Genomic DNA, 20,944 nt, shown 5'->3' with positions numbered 1-20,944 from the left:
CACAGCACAAATTCTCAACTAAATCACCAACAGATTTCCTCAGTGATATCAGACAGCCTAACTGCCACAAGATACCTGCTCTGACAAGAGAGGAAACAATTATAACCAAATCGTAGAATCTGAGTTAATAGCAGCATTGACTATATAAATAAATACCAAAGGTCTCTTACATACAATGCTTAAAATAGGATCCTTGAGAACATGTTTGCACCTGGCATTCCCCTCCCTATGGGGCACGAGAACTCTCCTGAGACAGGAGTGCAGCTGTCTGTCCTAACAGACTCCCTTCCTGGCCACAGAAGACATACTGTATTAGTGGCTTTAAGGACCGCAGGTTTTCTCTTGGGTCTTTCTGTACATCAGAAGTCACGTTAGCAAAGCAGATGGGGACTACAGAGAGCTCCTATTCAACAGCACATGACAGTGAATTGGAAACTGGAACATTCCCTTCTTATGAACCAGCTCAGGTGGGGACTAAAGCAAATCCCAGCTACTCTGAAAATCTGTTGATGGCTAATAGCAGGCAAAAATGATACAGACAAATTAAAAGATGATACAGACAAATTAAAAGCTCAATTTGCAAGCCAAAAACAGCTAATGAGAATTGCACAAAGGTGCTTCTGGGTGGCAGCAGGGAAAAATCACCAGGCTACCTTCAGAAGTGGAGATAAACAACTCTATACTCCCTAAATATTAATCTGAATTTGAGCTATTCTTTCTGAGTCTCCCTTGATAATATTTTTGTTCATAACTTTTGACTGATGAAGCAAGGCTGACTTCTGACCAGAATGAAACACCTGCAGGATAACACGGGTCAGCACTGCACACCAGTTTCAGTTTGTAGCAAAAAAAGAAAAGCATTAATAAAATCATTAGCAGAAAAGTCAACAGGGAGGCTTAAGAAATAAAGGAAATGGAAAACATTTGTTAATGTTGGAGAAAGAAAGTACTAAAAATAAATTTTCACACCTCAAGTTCTTTCTATTTGTATGTCTCTACTCGTAATTTTCAAGTAGACACAGTGCAGCAATTCCATTCTGACACTGCACTTCACACAACTGTGCTTGAAGAAGCCTAGCAAGCTCACTGCACTGGCACCAGGCTGCTGCATATATCTGTCATTTAGATGATTTAAATGAGAAGTTCTGTGTTTCTGAACAAATTCAGTCCTTATCAAAATGTGGAATTACATAATTCCTGCATCTTAAAGACCTGACTTAGAAATCCAAGTTTAAAAACGTAGTCTTCTAACAGCAGCAAGGAGGGTTATGAAACACGTCTGCAAGAAACAGTAGGTCTAGAAGATGTGTACATGCACATACATAGCAGGATTTCAACTTGCAGTCATCCTCAATTTCATCAGCACTATCCTCATCAGAAACCTCTCCTTCCTCAGCATCTGCTCCGAGACTGTATGGCAACTTCTTTCCCTAAAATGGAAGAAAAAAATATTCATAATTAATACTCACACGGTCAACATTATGTTCTCCAAAGCCCCAAATACCCTTTTACTCAATTAGTGCTTACTTTAAAAGTGGGCAGAGCTTAGAATTCAGACAATCTCATGCAAACTGGCTCAAGGAGCCAGATTATCATAGATGATGTCTTCAAAAGGAGGTTGATGTACTTCTGTTAGCTTGTTATTGGAAGACATTTGCAAGCTAGTCCAAAAAAGCACGCTATCTCCCATCTCTGGAGCGAGCCAGTGAGTGTCAGTGAATGTAAAGTTGCCTCCCCAGTGCTTCAGGCTTACCTCTAGCAAGCAAACCATCATGTACTTCAGATAAAGCTCAAAACTCAGAAGCTGAGACTATGTTATAGGCTCTGCATCAGAAGGGAAAATGCATACACAAAAAACTCATTGCAAGTAGCCATCAACATGAATGAAGCAGCAAAGTTTAATTTAATATTGCATGCTCATGCAAGCGCATAGTCAGAAACCCAAAATTAGTTGCTAATCCTCTACTTTGTGCTTCATATACCTACATTAGAAAGGAACTACTTCAACTCCATGTCTAGTTTCCAACATCTGATTAGAGTGGTGAGTATCAGAGGTTATTGGTTACTTCTGGTAAAAAAAAAAAAAATTGAGGATCTGAAAGATGAATTATACTTACTGGAACATTCAACTTCCATTGCCCTGTTTGACCACTTCTGGCCAGGCCCAAATTCAGAACTGTAGCAATGTTGTCTGTAGACCTCTGAAGGTCTTTAGTCCAACCTCCCACTAAAGGAGGATCATCACAGCTCTGGATGAGCTTTGCATAGCCAAATCTTACAAACTTTTCAGGACAGTGGCTCCCTCAGCTCTCTGGGCAACCTCCTCCCATGTGCACTACGCTCTGCTGAAAGCCCTTTCCTACAGCCCATTCTGAACCTCCCAAGATGTAACTTTTGGTACTGCCTCTTGTTTTGTTGTCTGTTACTTAATAAATTGGCCCCAAAGACCAGGTTAATGCTTATGAAAACAAACTTTTATGCTATTTTACATGTCTTGACATCCTCCCTGTTTGCAGGAACACTTGCAGTCTGCCTGTTTCATCACAAACAGAGGTAGACAAGAACTGGGTTTCTGTGGAAATGAAGAGGACTGACTTAAGGACTGTGTTCTGAAATGAATAATGCTGCTCTGCTAATGACTTGAGAGTTTACGTGGGATTAAAGTCCCTTAGTATTACCAAAAATCTTTTCTATATTCAATAGCAAAACAAGAATTACGGCCATAATTTGAAATTCTTCATCGAATTAGTCAATATTGTATTTCAAAAAGAAATGCAGAGAACAGCATAAATAACAGTAAAAAACAAACAAACAAACAAAAAAACAAAGATGAGAAACCAGCTTACTTCAACCAGAAGCTAAATATTTTTCTTTCCTAATATGACTGAGATGGGAGATAGGGCTTTGTGCTGAGATTCTGTGATACTGAAAACAGAGTTCCTCATTCTACAAACATCAGCCCAGATGCACTCCATTCTGTAACCATTCACAGGGCTCCAGCCACTGCTAGCTGAAAACTTTACCTAAAGTTGCAAACTCAGATGTGCCAGGAAGAGAAGTTTAGAAGTTCGTGGAAGACCAGGACAGCGCCAGGCCTCTTGCCTTTTACTTAGTGACATATTTCAAGCTGGATTCACTACGTTTTGCAATGACTGACATTACTGCTATCTTGTTCAGCTCCCTAAAACACCAGCACTGCACACTCACATGGTTCAAGAACAAGAAAAGTGCCTCAGTGAAATGCAAAACCAAAGCTGAGCACTTGAAGGCTTTCTAAGTCAGTCACATCTCTGCTAAATATTGAAATGTTTAATCTAACATCAGATCTATTGTGAATTGCTATAGACAGCTCAGCACGGAGGATAGAGGGAAAAAACAGCATCTCAAGTGCTCACAGCGAAGTAATTCTCATGTGCCAAAGTAAATTAGACAAATTTATAGGCTACAACTCTATTAAACATCTTCCCACCGGCCTGCCTAGCATTGCTTTCTTATTACAGCCATCTCAGCCTTTGAAATTCCTTCAAGAGCAAATCTGTTTGCACAGAGGGGCTCCAACAACTCACTCTGCATACAACACTAACTACAGTGCTGCAGAGCCTCCTCTCTTGCTGCTCTTTAGGCACCTTCTGAAGTGCTCTTCTTTCATAAATGTGGCTGATGAACCATGAAAATAGTTTTGTTTCATTTAATGAACTACTGCTCATAGCAGGGTGAGGGGGCAATGCATGAAAATGCAAGTTTTCAGATGTTTTACATCACTCCAAAGCACTGTCATAAAATCTTTCCTTGTATAAATTTTCTGCACGCTACAGGACGGTAGGGAAAAATACCCATTAACAACATTCATTTGACAAACCAGAAGAAGAGAAAGCATCAGGTAATTGCCCCATTTCCTGCTATTCTTAAAGATGTGTTTTTTACCAAATCTCTGTTCCCTTCACTCAGTGCTACGGATTAAAAAAAAATCAGCATCTCTGACTTGAAGACCTTTAGATAAGGTGCTGAAGAAGCAGAAAGAATTTCCTTTGCCTTACTGTTGATATAACTGCCCTGTTAGAACACTCACAGAAGTGTCCTGGGCCACTTGTTGAGACTAAGGTTTACCATTTTGGTATCTCTGTGACAAGCTTGGAATTTTAACTTACTGCATCTGTACCAGTCATGGTGGTACAGATAAACTTATTCCCCAAAGACACACAATAAATACCAGGCACCGCCTCCCGCTGGATTTTCAATGTGCCATCAGTAGGAAATTACCTTCACTAGGATTTTCCCTTTCAAGTTTTGAGGGCTAGGAAGCTGCCTGGAATCTCCGGTGACTACAGATGACAAGTCCAGTTTGTCACCAAGTATCTCCTTCAAGTACTGAGCAATCTTCTTTTGCTGCTGAATACTGCAATGATTTTCAATAGACAGTATCACCGGAAACCTAGAAACAAAACCCCAGACAGTGACAACTGTGCTTTAAGAAAGAAGAGCTGCACAGCTCACCACAAACCATTTTGAGTAGTTTGCTCCCACACTGTCAACAGCCTGGAAACAAAGTCCTTCCTGGAGGAAGGACTTTGCACATGAACTCCCAAATTCCCACGCAGTCAGAATCCCTTTGACAGTCGCTGCAGGAGATTCTGCCCTCACCTCCAACCCCATCCCACGAGCACACAGGTGCCAGTGTTTGAAACAGAGGATCAGTGAGTGTGAGCCACAGACCAAGAAATGCACAATAAAGCTCCTCAGCAATGCAGTGTATTTCTGTTCAGACATCACAGTATTCCTTTGCCCTCTGTGGTCTTCACACACTGCAAGAACCAAGCGTTTTGAAATCTGCAGATTCAATGCACTTGTTAACATCTCCCTGCTCATCTTCCAAAGCCTTTGTGATAGCAGCAAGATCAATTTGCTTTTGTCTTAACTGCAGCTGCAGTGAGCCAGACCGAATCTCTAAAGATGACCAGAGTGGGGAGCAGCAGAAATATTTGGCAGTACCTTCCAGAACACTCTCACAGGCTCCAGGAATTTTCAGTTAATGTTTTCTGAGCTAGTGACATTGTTTCTGTATATAATGGCTTAATTCTTGCCCAATTCTTTTCTAAACTCTTGGCAGCCCCAAAACTGTACGGCAAGGAGCCGCACAGCCCAACTATGCACCAAACGAGGATCCAGTTCCTCCAGTCCTTTATTCTCTCCAAGCTATTCAAAATTCTACATACCTACTCACGATCTTCTGAGACCTCTGTGTATACAAATATGGCCCAACTCCCTACTACTTCGATAATAAACTTTGTTATATAGTACCATGGAAAGCGAATGAGAATTCAAACATTACCACTCGTCTCTGTATTACAAGACAGCTTTGTTAAATTCCTACTGAAATCAAGTATTTCCTTAGGTAGAGAGCACTACAGCATTGATTTTCAAGGAGAATTTCCCAGGGGAAATGAGTGGGAAGTTTTTCCTCAAACAAAGAACCAAGATGATATCTAGATATCGAACAGCCTCCAACTATTCAAAGTACAGCTGAGTTGAAAACAGACAGAAGGTCTTTCTAACTTCAGTTAACTTTCTAGCTTCACTGACAATACCGTTCAGGCAGCTGAACAATAAACACAATGCAGGCAACAGAGGAACAAAATCAGCCTTTTAATTTCTCAGTGTTTAATGGACTACACACACTTCCTGGTTTTGAATTTTGACACGAGATTCATTACACAAAACAGACAGGTCCAGCTTCAAAACCAATCCTCCACTTACTCATTTTTGATGAAGGCGTATTTATTGATAGTTTCTGCCACGTCACGGAAGAATATCTTAGAGGTGAGTGTATACCCATGATGCACTACTGGCTCTCCATCTGGGCCATCCCAGCAATCCACTTTTAAGACAAAAAAAGAAGCTAGATGTTAAGAGATGCCCACCATCTTATACTTTCCTGCTGATCTTGCCAACAGAACTCATGTACCCAACTATGCAGGTGTCAGGAAGTTTCACTCAATCTACTCTGATTAAGTTTGAACTAACAAGCCACACTTTTCTTACATAAAATGAAATTTTCACAACTGATTTTGTCTGAAATCAACAAGATAGTAAAGATTGTTTTAGGTTTGTCATTAACTGTGCTGAAAATACCTCTCAGAGCTAGCAAGTTATACTAAAAACATACCTTCAATACATCGACAACCATCCTGCAGCACTCGTGCATACATCTCCACCCTAGACTGGGACAGCAGCTGGTCTCCTGTTAGGTACGTGTTGTGAGACGAAGCAATGAAGTAGTTACAAAGGGGCTGATCCATATCCTGGTGCACTTCACAATGCAATGGATTAAAAACATCACAGGCAGGACTGCGCATGAAGTTGGTGAAACCTTTGAACAAAGAAACAGTTTTTCAAAGCTGCCATGCAAACAGTTCGTGCTCTAGTAGCTGTCTCATCTGTTCATAGTGTTAACTCCTGTTCCCCAGATCAATGAATCACGGAGCAAGGATTCATGTTCTCATACCCCATATTAATCTATATACCCACTACCCAACCTATCTGCAGATCAAGTGTTTCATTCAGACTCTTAATGATGACAAAAAGGCGCAGGTGAAATCTCTCCCAAAGAGTGGAGGATCTCCCTGCACCCAATGAACAGATCAAGTCACGTGCTCAAGCAGCCTCCTCAATTTCAGACAAAACCATTCCATTCCACAGATAAGCTGAACAGAAGAGAGGTGATGGGTCCTGTTAGAACTGGTAGGAGAAAACATCCTCTTCCACAGTCCAGCAAGATAAAAATTCTCTTCATCTCATTTCCCTGTACGCTGTAAGCTTGTTTGAGAAGATGGTACTGGTTTATGTCACTGTCTATCAGATCAGAATCAAACCAAGAAAGTTTGCAAAATATCTCCTTTGAGAACGTGAGAGGTAAGATATTTCAAAATCTTGGCCAACATGGAGAACCACTCAAACATGAAAGCAGCATGTAAGATAAAACAAACAGAGAAACCTTTGTAAATACTTCTAAATGTCACCTTATTTCAGCGCGACTTTCATTGAATTGCCCAGAGTCATGTCAGAAACTGATTGCAAATGCTGGGTGCAGCCTCCCCACCTTCAGCTCTGTGTGGAGGAACTTCCCCACTTCCTACAGAAACCTCCAAGCAAATTATTCTGCTTCACAAAAGCTATCTTCTGGGCAAGTTAACAGACCATAGCATTTAATCTGCTTTGTTCCAGCTACTAAGTTGAATTTTGAATAAATAAACCATCCACAATTGCTTTAACAAACAAGTTACTAAAAGAATACATTAACAAGACTCAAGGAAAGTGCAACAGATCTTCTGTTACTTCACATAAGCATAAATCAATGGACCATACAGTAGAGATTAAGCATAACTCAATGGACCATACAGTTGAGATCACCTCTACAGACAGAACAGACTTTGCTTTTATTACTTTGTTAGAACATATTGTACTATAAATTACATATTTTGTTTTTGTGTTTTAAAAATGCACAGCTGGCAATAAATTTATACAAGCCTGAGGCATCCAAATTACTCTGTTATACAGCAACACATCGTAGCCATGATGCTGGCTGTTGATACTGCCAGACATAATTTAGCCCATCTACTCTTGTCTCTCCTTTGTCATTAAAATGCACACCTATGCAGCCGAATGCTCCACAGGCTACATGAAAACACTGTTAAAGCCCTTCTACTACAGATCAGGACATAAAGATAATTTAGAAATCGAAATGCTTTACCTTCAATCCCGAGAACGTTCTGCTCCTTGTTTTCTTCTGATACTTCGAACTTCTGTATGATGTCAAGACAATATTCTGGAGTCACATTACTCATCTGCACAAAGAAGGACAGTGTTGGTACACTTATTTTTCCTACTGTGTGACCAGCATGTCCAAATCCACCCTTGGCCAGCTTAAAATCTTGTAATCAGACACCAAGCTGAATCAAACAGGGAGGGAACAGCCAGTAATCCTACTGTAATTGGACTTGATTTGATTTTCATCAATGCTCCACCAGCCTGGTGGCTCTTACCTTTTGGGAGAAAAATAGGAATGAGAGGTAGCAGTCCTTGCTAAAAGCTGTGTCATTTCAGTTTAAAAGATTAAAGAAAATAGCTGTTAAGCACAATTAACAGTAGTTGTACTGTGCAAAAGTGCAACTATTGCACCTTGCAATGAGAACTGTGATGTGCTATTCTTCAGTACAACCTACTTAAACATGCAAAAAGATCTGCAGGGTTCGATTTCATTTTCCAGTATTTTCCACTCCTGTGATTTCATTACTTTCAAGAGACTTCACTCTCTAGGAGAGTAATATGCAGGCTCTGAGAGAAATAATTAGATTCCCAAACGAAGAACAGCAGTCCTTCTGAAAGAAACAGGAATTTTGTCATCAGCTCCAGCACGTTCCCAATCAAAGGCCTGACTAATGGGGCCCCGAGTACCAGAGATGCTCACATTTCCTCTGGAACTAGAAGAAAGCACTTTTCATCACTCACACCATCTTTTTTCACCCGTGTCCCCCTCAAGCTGTAGGGATCCAAAGTGCAAACTAAGAAAGAAATACTAAAGAAGCAACTAGATGTGTCAACATTAGGATTGCAGTAACAGAAGGAAAGCAAGTGAGCAATACAACTCATATGGCAACACAACCTGAAAGAAGTGTTAATGTGTAGAGAGATTTCCCAGTCTTTCCACCCTTCAGCCTTCCCTTTGCTTTTCCTCTTGCCCAGAGAAACACTGCCTGGCCTTGTCCAAACATTTTATTTAGATCTCCTAGTTAAGTCAACAACATGAGATGCCTGCTGGAATTACACAGGATAATGGGAAAGAGAACAATTTGATAGAGAAAATAACTGATTATCCCAGCTCAAGTAGACACTGCTGTTTGATTGCAAACGCCATTCGGAGTGGCCTTTCTTCAGCAAAGGGTGACTAGAATTAACAATTGCATCATCCCACACCACTCCTCAACAGACCAGAAGCACAGTATGTGTGTGCCCTGAGAATGAAAATGTCTGATCTAGTCCAAAGCTACACGTGTTAAGGGAAAGTTTTGTGCTTTTTAACTGTAGCTGGAGAGATTGAGACTTAGGAAACTAATATCAATTTATTTTCATTATGCTTTACATACTTTCACTAGAAATACTGTCAAATAGCAGTGAATATCGCTGGTGACTGAATATTTAGAAGCAAGGACTATTGAAGATGTTCACCTTCAAAAACAGCACAGCGCTGCAATGCTGGGCAATGAGAGACCCCTCTCCTGTACAGGCCCATGAGCTAAGGACAAGAATCAACACGATTTTCCATATTCTCATGGGAAAGAAAATAAGGGAAAGAACACGAAGAATGGCTAGAAAATAAAGAAAGTAGAAATTAAAGGAGCGTGATGCTGGTGACAGGTGTACCCAGATAAGATGCCAACTCATGAGCCTGTGTCAGACTGGAGGTTTAGCCTCCAGTTGTTAATAGTTAATTATTCTACATGGAAATCAAAATATATTCAATCAAAGCAAATCCCTACATCAACATCTCATACTAAGACTGGAGGAAAAGTGTCACGACATATGGAGTTATCACATAAGTCAGTATATTTATTATCCCTTTGTATAAGCACAAGAAGTGGAGCAGGGCACAGCGTACAACAAGCAATAAACTTTCCTGGAGCATGCAGAGAACGTTGCTGGAGGCAGGATCTCAGCAGGTGGCCGTTTTCTCAGCACAGATGTGAGGTACAATGCAAAGTAAGTGATCCATAGGAGAGCAGCAGGTGGTAAGCAGGCATGCAGGATACTCTCTTCTTATGGTCTTACTCTTACAGAACCAGAACCAAACACTTCACGTTCACAACACCAAAGTGCATAATTTCATTAAACAATCATCAGGGGCAGCAAAGAGCTCTCTACTGACTGTGGAAAAAAAAGCACCTGGTGTGACATGAACACAGCAGCAAGGAGGGGAAGGACAGACAGCAGCCTCAAGCTGAGAGTCTGCATACAGGACAGCATCGCCAGGGGGCTCAAATCAGTGGGGCAGAGTGACACCAGTCCCTATACTGGGCAGGTCCAGAGTGGCCGCCAGCCACCACAAAGCTGCTCTTTAACAGGGAAGATAGTGTATGCAAAGCCTATTTTATCCAGAACTCAAAGCCAAGTATGAGATGCCATCAGTCAAAAGCCCCTGGAGACCTTGCCATGGAAGTGATCTGTCATTTAGCAGGGGAGCAGCTTCCAAGCTGATACTGACATATCAGGAAAGGGCACCCCCAGTGGGACAGCAATCAGACATGCAGACATGACTGCACATCCAGGGATGTTCCTCCCTCACAGCCACTCATAGTTAAGAGGACTGCAGTACCTTCCAGGAAACCAGCCTATTTTTTGCCTGTTTTCCACTTCTCTGACATCTGAAGCCATAAAATTGCAATTTCAATAAGCTGAGTTTAACTGCAATTAAGTGGAAGTAATCTGTTTCACAAGCGCTTGGGTAAGGGCAACAGGGAATTCTTTAAAAAAGCAAACAAACAAAAAAACAGAAAACCAGCTTAGCAAATTAACAAAAAAGCCCAAACCCTTTTATTCCGTCCTCACTCTGCAGAATATTCAAAAGCCTTGCCAAAGGAGCAGCAGATGGAGTTGGACAGACTGCCCACAGACTGCCAAGCAGCTAGACAAGAGCAAAAGCTAGATGCCATTTGGTTGAAGGCACTTCAGTGCTGCATTACAATTTGAACCACCACCAGCTTCTGAAGGCAATCTTGCCTCACCTGAGATCACTGATATCATATCTGCGTTCTGAAAACACGAAAGCGTACATTTGCTTTAACATTTAATACTAAGAAGTGAGAAGACAAGGGAAGGGGCAAAGAAAGTGCAAGGTGTTGCTGAAGAACACTGCCTTGAGATCCATCTCAGGAGGTCATGCTTCTCCTTTTGAGTGTGGGGATGGGGGAAAGGGGAAGGAAGAAATGCTGAGAGTGCTGCAGCCCGTAGTTCATCCTGCATTCAGGATACTGAGTAGTGTGCAGACAGCAGAGGGGTGCAGTACCCCAGACCTGACAGCCAACTTGCTTTTTCTGCTGCATCAGTAGTTTCATGATGTCCCCATGCACTCACAGGTTCCTTTCTCTGCTCTAGGTCTCCCAGTGCCTTCTTCAACCACTGCTCTTCAGCATCTCCACACACATCTTTAGGGAGCATTTGTGTCCCATTTGTTGACTTTGTCAATGACGCTCCACTGAAGGGCACCCAGGCAGAAAGCAGTGATTAAAAAAGAAAAGGAAACAAAGGAAAAAGCAGTAAGCCCTGAAGACTTGGGACGCGGCATAAAGGGGGAAGATCCAAATGCACTGTGCTTTGAAGCTGCAATTGGCAGAATCACCAGGACCAGACTGCTTGCAGGTAAACCTCTGTACTGAGGCTGTCAAAGCAAGATCAGTGATAGAACTACGTTCCGTGTTTCAGGGGAGCCTCCCCTTCCAAGGGAAGAACTGAGGAGCTGGATATGCCAGGAAACTGCCCTAAGAGTCAGCAGGGGAAAACCCTGCACAAAAAAGCCGAGGCTTGATAATTTTATGGTAGAGATAACTCAGAAAAAGGAGCCATCACAGGCAGGATCCCAGAACAGCACATGACGCTATTCGTCGTTGCAGGCAATACACGGCATCTGCACTCCTGAAGCACAAGTAGGTTGGAGGTGGTAACACAGAGGTTGTTTTGGAACAGTTCTCTCTGCATGGATCCAAGGGTGGGCAAACATCACAGGACCAACTGCCAGAAGTAAACACGAGTGCTAGAGATGGTTCCTTTTGCATTGCTCTCCATACCAGTTCTCTCCGTGGATTCAACAGACAACTTTTGTAGTTCAGTTTCTTCCAAGGTAGGCAGGAAAACTCCAACTGGATCAACACAGTCAGGCATGGCTGGAGATTTCTTTCATATGTTTCCTTTCCTCTACCACATCATATCCCAAAAAGCTCAGACTGTTTCTAGAAGCACTTACATCTATTGTTAAACAAAAAAGAAAACCAGCGTCTGTTCTTTCCCAGGTGTTCCATTCTAAAGTTTTTTCATACCGCTTTTTCCCTATACTTGAATTGATTTATATGCACGTAGATACGCATGGATATATATTTCCATACCTTTTGTTCCACCTTCAGAAACTGAGCAAGCTCTTCAATGGTGAGGTGATCCTTCTTGTCACTGTAGCTCAGGAGCAATAAGTAGAGGTCTCGACGCAGGGACATCATCTTGTAAAACACGGAAAATTCTTCAAAGTTTAGAGTTCCTTGGTTCTCATCTGTGTCAGCTTCCTAAGAGGTAAAGACACTCAGGTAAGCATGCCAGATGCGAGTGAACTCAGGGAAAAAAGCAGAACAAGATCTATGCATAGGAACAGGAATTTAATGAATTCTAATCTGCAGGCAGTTGAGCCTAATACACATAGGCTAAAATAACAGCAGAGGGATAAAACCACCTGTTGGATTTTTTGGTGAGAACAGAACTACTGTGGATCCCTACCAAGGTTCCATCTTCAGCTCTGAGTTTGGTTCCCAAGTAAAGAAGCACACTGGGCTTTTTTTCTGATCTACTGCCCTCCTTTATGTCCTGCAGTTATCCTGGATTATAACATAGCAAGGAACGCTGTAATTTCACCCCTTGGCTTCCTCTAACAGAGTCTGACATTTACAAACATTCAGAACAAGGACACAGTCTTAAATTAATGGTAATTCAAACTGCAGCACTCTGATCCCCCCTGTCGGCTCTCTGCAGGGGTCCAAGGCTGCTGCAGCAGTAAGACTGCACACCAAAATATAACCCCAGCAGCCCCAGTCTTGATTGCAGTTTTTGTTTATCCTCAGAGGTAGGAAGGGAAGAAAACAGTACTTAACGTATGTTAATACAAGCTTTGCACTGTGAACATCTGCCTAAGAGGATTGCTTTGGATTTTCAAAACAAAGAATATATTCTGGAGAACTGCTGTCAAACATTATCTAGGGCTCCACAATAACCAAACTTCAGGGAAGCTGCAGCTCTTGTTGAGTTTGCGAGTGGGAGCAGATAGCAAAATGAAATAAAAGTGTAGCGATGTGTTAATGTTCCTACCAACAATACCTTTAATTCACAGCTGTAAGATAATGTTTTCTCACTCATTATAGGCTCCCTTGTCATCCCCAAGTAGTGTTAAAAAGGCCATTTGCTACTGTGCAAGTCAGAATGCCTTCTCTGCAGTCCTCTTAACACCAGCTTGTTTGGGCTTGGTGGTTTGTCTCTGCATTGATTCTCCAAACAAAGCCCTCTCCAGAAGGAGAGTAAGTATCTCCATCTCGTTATCACCTCTTCCTTATCAAGAAAGCTCTTTCAGTCTATGCCCAACCTCCTTCTGGGGCGGAGGAGCACAGCTAATAGCAGATGCAGTAAGCAGACCTGGTCTGCTTCACATTCCAAGGATGACGTTTTGCTTTCCCTTCACAGAAGCTGTTTGATTACCATTCAAGCCTGCCCCAGGACAAGAAGCACTGTTTACACCACTGACTCCCACCAAGTACAAACAACAAAGCAGCAGCCCCACACTCTGGTCCTCAGTGCGGGACAGACCTAGGCTGCTTTGTGAGCCCAGCCATCCCCATGGAGCCACAGATACTCCCTCAGGCACAGGGCTGCTGGTGCTCACCCCAAAGCTCTAACACTAAATCTCACAAACAGCATCAACTGCAGCTGACCAAGTGCAAGAGCCGTGCAGGGCAGCTAGATATAGGGGTGAGGATTTGTCCCACAGTTACTTTGCCCTTCACTACTGGTCCCCTGATGGTCGTTAGCAATTGCCTTACTTCATTCCTCGGCACTATAAAAGTCCAGAGTGAACTAATTGCTTCTTTCCTATCAGCACATGGCTTCCCAATGGTCTGCACCTCCTGCAGCAGCCAGCAATATCTGCAAAATCTGAGGAGCTCAAGGAGCTGCATTTCATCACACTTTGCTAGAGCTACTGTCACCTGAGCTTTAAATTCAGATCACAGCGAGAAAGCCAAGAAGGAATTAATTCCCAGCTATCTGGTGTTGAGTGTGGTTTTAAATCATGATTTCTGACCTACCCCACACCTTAAACATTGTTTATTGTCTGTGAGAATAAACACTATTCATGTTCTCCTCTGCATCACATCCCTACCAGTCTCAGTGCTTCCCAAACTCTTGCACAGAGTGACCTATACTCCATGAGATGCACCTCTAATGCTGATCTTATGCCAGACAAGCAACACACTTTTGACCACACAAGTTTCTCCAAGCTCCCCCCGTTTTATAGTAAGCTGGATTCTGGGTAGTGCTGTTTTTGAAGAGTTACAACCAAATTTATTCTGCTCACCATGATGCCTTGGCTTCTCTTTTTCCTTTCAGACAGTGTAAACAAATGAGCTGGTGGAAAATGGGAACTGTTTTCACACAGCAGACATTAAAAAAATGATTCTGGCTAAGAGAGGAAGTTTTAAAAACCTGTAATTGCTTTCATAAAGCCAGTTTCTATTCAATATCTTTCCAGAAAGGAAATGAAAAAAAGTTTTGAATAGAACAACTTTATCGCCTATCGATGCCAGCATAGAATAATTCATTTCACAGCAATGAAAACAACAAGGCACCTAAAGAAGTACTATTAATGAATACTCTTCTATGAAGCAATATCAACAAATTCTCTTCCATGTAGCTCATTGTGTTAAGCCAGCATTCTGATGTATCTTTGTCTATAAAAAGACACAACTTAGGAAAATAAGTGTGAGGTGTTGGAATGAAGGGCACACTTTTAGGTCCAAACTTCCAGACCCTGTTCTGGATCTGTCCAGATACACACCGTAGCCAGCACTGCCTCACCCCAGTAACAGTGGGTGTTAGAGGTCACCAACCTGAAACATCTGCCGGACCTTCCTGCGGGGCAGGTTAACGTTCAGCTTATGCATCAGCTGGTGGATCTCTTCAATGTTCAGCAGGCCATCCCCGTTCTTGTCAGCTTCCTCAAAAGTTTGTTTCACCCAGCTGCAAACGTGTCAAGGAAAGGTACAAGAGGGCGATCTCCCCTTGGAAGAGGGAAGCAGAGCAGTTAGGGCAGGTAAGGAACAAGATTCAGACTCAGCAGCAGAAGGGTTCTCCAGCTCCTTAAATTCCACTAGGGAGAAAAACTGAGCATTATTCAACCCAGATGTCACAAATGTGTCTTTCAAGTTAGAGCAAAACAGGAGAATTAAAATATCCCACTGTCTGTGTTAGAGATGTTGGGGTATGCCATGAAAAACTCCTTGCTGGCAAAGATCTGATGCTACCCACATGGTGCTCCTTGTGCTGATGCCAAACCTCTTTTTTACTGCTGAACTTTTTCTGGTACAGCTCACTATTGCACCACCTGGCTGGTGGAACCGGGACTAGTGACCTACACAGAGTTAACATCTGAGGGCCACTGGTTTAATGGCTCACAGGACAAAAGCCCAACAGCCATCTGTATCAGAGATGACATTAATCTAATGCAAAGGGCTGGAATAAAGAAGACTCAACCAAATCAGGCAAAATACACTATTATGAGCCAGAGTTTAATGAGAGCCTCCATAACAACTAACCACTCTTGATTTTCCCCGTTCTTTCCTCTTAGACTACCTGCATTTCTTTCATCTGTATACTCAGTAATTATTTCATCTCTGTAGAACTTCTTTGACCTCTGCTTTCTCTCCAATACTCAATTTCTCTCCAATACTCCAATTCCCTCACTTTCTTGTCGCACGTCCCACAGTGCAGCAAGTCCATGACATCATAATTGGTACAGAGAAAACGGATAGCAATTATACATCCGGAACGAAATGACATCAAAGCTAGAAGCTGTCGAGGTCAGAAAACAGGACTTGATTCTTTACATTGCATACGGCACATCTCCACAGTGACATTTCCTGGGATGTTCTGAAGGTTTGTGTGTGTTCGGACCAATTTTCATCCTTACCCTTGCTATGGACAACGGTTTAACCTAAATACTTAAAACTGGTACCAGTTTATGACAATTATTTCCAGCTAGGTTCATAATGCTTGCCCCCTCACTCTCTTCTTTCTGACATTAACTTCTCCTCTGAGAATACACTCAGCGTAGTTTTTAAGTATTGCTGCACTTGCTCTGACATACGCACTTCCCTTAATTTTGCTTTAACTTCTCCATGCTCTAAGCAGTAACTTTATCCCCCTTTTTGAACATCCATTCCTCAGCAGCTTTTACTAAGTTCTTTCTCTATCTGGAACTGTTACGTGGTCATTTTGTGGGCTCTCTCCGAGCTGCCACATTCATAACAAAAACAAGGTTTGAAGGGATGTTTCACCAGTAGAGAACATGCAGCAGATACGTGCAGCTCAGAGAAGCTGTGGATAAATATAGCAAGCTGAGTGTGTGTGCAACAGAGCATGCAATATATCCCTCAAATGGATCTGTGCATCAGAATTAACCACTGAATGTATAAATTTGAAACATCTACTGTGTGTGCTGTTCAGGAGGGATATTTACAAACAATCACTGCAGCCTCCTGGGAGGCAAAAAAGAGACAGATAACAATTATTATCAAGATTAAGTGCTGATTTTGCCTTGTTTTTTAGTAAGAGGGAAGAGCATTCTTTGTATTTAACATGCTAGTCTGCTCTCCTGCAAAACAGAACATATCAAGAAAATACTCAGGGACCGTAATCTTTACAATAAGTTCATTTGGGTTACCAGCCTACAAAAATACTTAAGGACTCTAAAGTGCTTCTGACAAACACTGGAGGCTGCAATGTAGGCACAGATATCTGACACACATCACCTAAGAGAAACAGCGGGCTGCAAGTTACCTGCCATTTTACCAAAGGACTGAAAAAGTTTAGGAGTTTCAACTGGGCAAAGGCTAAAAAATTCAAGTTTCCAAGCACTAAATAACTTGAAAGCAATGCCTTCCATTAAACCCTGCAATTTGAAGCAGGAGAATAAAAGAACAGCTGAGCAAACAGAAGATGACATAAATCCTTCCATGGTGGACACCTCAGGACTCAGAAGCTTTACTAAGTGGTCAGTAGCACAGGAGCCCTCAGACCAGCCAGGCTGCATACATAAAAGACATGGAAAAAGAACAGCTACAGAGGAGCAACACTACTGCTGAACTGCACTGGAGGCCTTTTAAAGTCATGATTAGAGTACTCACTGAGATAACTACGAACGTGTGCTCTGACCACACGGTAGGGATTTCACTAACAAAATGCAGGACTGCCCACTGACTTCAATGGAGTTTAATCCAGTCCCCAAGGCACAGTGAATGTGTTATTGCACATGTATGCATCCATGTCAACTTATCTAACATTTTCATCCCAATCAGTGGCAAAATTGTTGGTTAAACTGGCAGCAGATGAACCTCCTGTACCAAATTCACTAAAAGACAAGTAAGAAATACTGAACTGAAAGCCAGTGCTCAGGTTTGTAAAAGGATACTGATCGTGAGTTCTCTGTCGCTTCGCAAGAGAGTCCTCATCGCTTATCCCAGCCATCAAATATTTCAGTCCTGTGATCCAGGTGCGAGCCTCCTCTGGGTTAGAGGTAATCAGATCCAGCGACTCCAGGTGGTTGCCATGGTAAATGGTAAAGCAACAGCTCGGGTCAAAGTTCCCCTCTGCATGGCGGTGGAAGATCTCAGACTGACGGCCTTCGGTCACTTTGTAAATAGAATCAATGACGACTGTGGGGAAAAGAGAAGTCACAAACCGATATGCTTGCCTAACCATCTAAGCACACTCTGCTTTTCTGCAGCTCTGAATTATTCAGGCTAAAAGTCATTAAGCATTTTTTAATGTTGGATCATAACAGGGGATCGCTTTAAAATAAGTGAAGAGCATTTATGCCGTTGATCCATAACACATTACTCACTGTCCCATCTGTAATCCACACTTTAATACTCAACTTCCCAAGAAATTAAAAGGGATTATGCATTTACTTTTTGCCTTTTCACTTTTTCTGGACGGTCTCCATCGGATGCAGGTCCTGTGCTCGTCCAGGTAGAAGAGACGAACGAGCCCTTTGGTTCCACTCTTCAGCTTAACCATCTGAGTCCCAGACTGCATAACACTCATGCATCTTTCAACTGTGAAGCAGAACAGAGTAAGCTGAACTGAGCAGCCATCTATTTCCACCAATAAAATGACATAATGACTTCCAAACTTCTACTAGACATACAACATTTGCCTTCCACCTTCAGTGTCAGGAAATGCAAGAGATGCACTATTCCTTCTTCACAAGTTCTCCTGATAAGAAAGTAGAATGCATCTGCCAAAACGTCTTCACAGAAGTCAAAGAAAATCAAATATTGAAAGGAAACATTTTATAGTTGCTCTGTGCTTACTTCCTTCAAATATATATTATCTATTTGAATGACTAGACACAGTGCTGCAATTTTAAAAGCCAGCACTCTGCCAGCTTTGAATGGCACGACCATCATTCAGCCCTCATTCCTCTGGGCCCAGTAATCCCTTATCTTCAATCCTGTGGTTCTGACACAGTTCAAACTGTTAATGGAATTATAAACACACAGTCCCACTGCTCCGCCACACACACAACCACAGCCTTCCTCTCCTGCTACCAAATTTCAAGCACACAAGCTTCTTTTTATCTATCCATCCCACCTAGGATGGAGGAGTTGTTTTCCCTCCTTGTTTTGATGGCAGTAGACCCATCTCCTCCATTTCATCTCACCTCTTCCCTCCCACGCTCCTCCATGCACTAAGATCAAGATAAGGTTTCCCCTTGATCTCAGTGTATAGCCATGTTCTCAAATTACTTTCCTGTTTCTATCTGTCTGCAGCCTCTCCTCGCTTGATATCACTCCAAAATCGCCACCTGGTGATCTGCTTACACCCTGGCTGGCTCCCAAACTCTGCCCAGCTCTGTCCTTACTCCTTCTCATCATCTTCTTCCTCCTAGACCAATACCTGCACACCCTCCTGCTCTCTGGGGGAGCCAGGGCCAACAGATGGGTAGACTAGCAGTGCTTTCAGATGAGCCAGAAGAGATAGAAACCAAGGCAGAAACAGGTGCTATTGTCACTAAAGGGTACCCACAAGTGACCCACCACGGCTTTGACTCAGAGCTACCCACAGGTGCACAGAGCAGCAGGCAGATGTGCCTCCAAACAGCACGAGATGGAGGAGCTGCAGCCTCAAAAAGGAGGAGTAACTGAAGCAAAAGTAGTCCATGGAACTTTATGCCTGCACAAGGACTGAGACTTCCGCTTCAGATCAAGTTCAGTGCGAGTCTGCCTCAAATTTACCTTAATAAAATTGTCCTCCACGAAAGAAGATGGTGAGAGTGTGGAAACCTGAACCACTACATTAACTTGGCAGGCAGGCTGCATGCACATCTGTACTTCACTGCTTAAGTGTTCCATTACAACAAGGTTTTGGCTTAGAGGTTTAGCAACAAGCTACTCAACAGAAAATCTTCTTTGCACCTAAGCCTATCAGTTACTAATAAGTCTTAAAGATGAGTAATTCTCACCTAAGTCTTCCCATTAGCATTAGCTCACCTGTGAGGAAAATAGCTATTTCTCTGAGCTGTTGTTGAGGACCACTAACAAAAGGCAGAAGAGAGAGGACTGCTTTTCCTTCATGTAAGAAAAGCAGGAGGTGGACCACAGCCAGGTAGTTGCAACAGACAACTGTACAATTTCTTTGTCACTGTTTCAGTTGCCTAAATATTACTATATCACGTTGATACAGTAGATGCATTTCACAGATACATTTTCAGATAGGCTTCCAAATCAAATTTGTATGAAGATTTTAAAGCACTTCTTCACAAATAGAGAAGGGAAGAAATGCTGCCTACACCAAGATCTCAGCATTCTCCATTTCTCAGATGCCATCTGCAATAAGCACCAATTCTCTGCTCGCACTGTCCGAGTTCTCAGCACACACCATCCAAATGCAAATATTTAAATAAGAACAGTGCATGTAAGAAAGTTCCCTGCATCGACTCTATTGTGTACACATAGCAGAAGCAATGCACTTTAAAGAAAGGTTTGGGCAGCCAAAAGAGCTACACCATCCAACTTCAGGAGGAAGTTTCCTTTTTCTCTCCAACTTACAAGCTACACCATCCCCGCTTTTCAGTTACTTATGAAACACAGCACACCAAGAAACGAAGTCTTCCAAACCTATTTCCAGCACGCTGATTTCAGACTCTGGCTAGACACACACCTGAGATGGGCATCATGTATTTTCAGATAGAGCAATGACCATCTCTCTTAGCAATACACACATCTCATTGCCAGGAGCTGCTCTGCTCCTTCAATGAGCACTAGGCCAAATGCTGACCCACTGGTGCCAGTTGCTTCCACAGAGATGGTTGTGCAGCTGCTGCATGCAAACAGCCTGTGTGCTCACAGGAAAGCCTCCTGAAATTAACACAGCGGGCCTTAATAAAGCCAACACCGTAAGATGCAAATATACTTAATAGCTTTAGGAACAACATCCTACAACTGAGCTGTGAGATTATTTCACTTAAGTTGCAAGGAAAAGTAAAAAAGAAAGACAAATGTTGTGGTTTCTCTCTCCTGCCATCTACATAAACAAAAACAACACATAAAATAGTCTTTATTTTCCCCCATTGTACTACTATGTATTATGGAATTAATATTTAGAGGTGCAATTGAAAGAGAAAAGGTTCTGTCTTGCTTTTATGGACTTAATGGTACTGCCATCTGACAAAATAAAGAGATTAAATAGGGCATAAAGAGTATTATCAAACAGACAATGAGAAGTGTAATTACTAAAGAGGATATAAATTGTATTTCTAAATTATATGCAGTCTGCATTACGCCAGCGTTAAGCTTGAGATGAAATAAAACCATAAAATAAACCCATAAAATGCAGAAGTTATTTTCAACTGCATTTTGGCATTCCCCGG

General features: G+C 42.2%; 1 protein-coding gene across 6 annotated transcripts in view; it reads right to left on the bottom strand.

Annotated features, from left to right (window-relative positions):
- PLCH1 (phospholipase C eta 1) overlaps nt 1-20,944 on the bottom strand; it is a 61,158-nt gene that overhangs the window by 17,428 nt on the left and 22,786 nt on the right. For all 6 annotated transcript variants that reach the window (XM_072344237.1, XM_072344242.1, XM_072344238.1 and 3 more), the window contains 9 exons: nt 17,982-18,128; nt 17,483-17,726; nt 14,904-15,033; nt 12,150-12,320; nt 7,748-7,841; nt 6,164-6,367; nt 5,755-5,875; nt 4,261-4,432; nt 1,323-1,430 (listed from right to left, as the gene is read on the bottom strand). In XM_072344237.1, the coding sequence (XP_072200338.1) occupies nt 1,323-1,430; nt 4,261-4,432; nt 5,755-5,875; nt 6,164-6,367; nt 7,748-7,841; nt 12,150-12,320; nt 14,904-15,033; nt 17,483-17,726; nt 17,982-18,128 (1,391 nt within the window). The remainder of the gene's footprint in view (nt 1-1,322; nt 1,431-4,260; nt 4,433-5,754; nt 5,876-6,163; nt 6,368-7,747; nt 7,842-12,149; nt 12,321-14,903; nt 15,034-17,482; nt 17,727-17,981; nt 18,129-20,944) is intronic.

This window comes from Excalfactoria chinensis, chromosome 9 (genome assembly GCF_039878825.1).
Source record: "Excalfactoria chinensis isolate bCotChi1 chromosome 9, bCotChi1.hap2, whole genome shotgun sequence".
Lineage (NCBI taxonomy): Eukaryota > Metazoa > Chordata > Aves > Galliformes > Phasianidae > Excalfactoria > Excalfactoria chinensis.
Note: the sequence above shows the minus strand (reverse complement) of the source record. Positions and strands in the feature narration are given on the sequence as shown.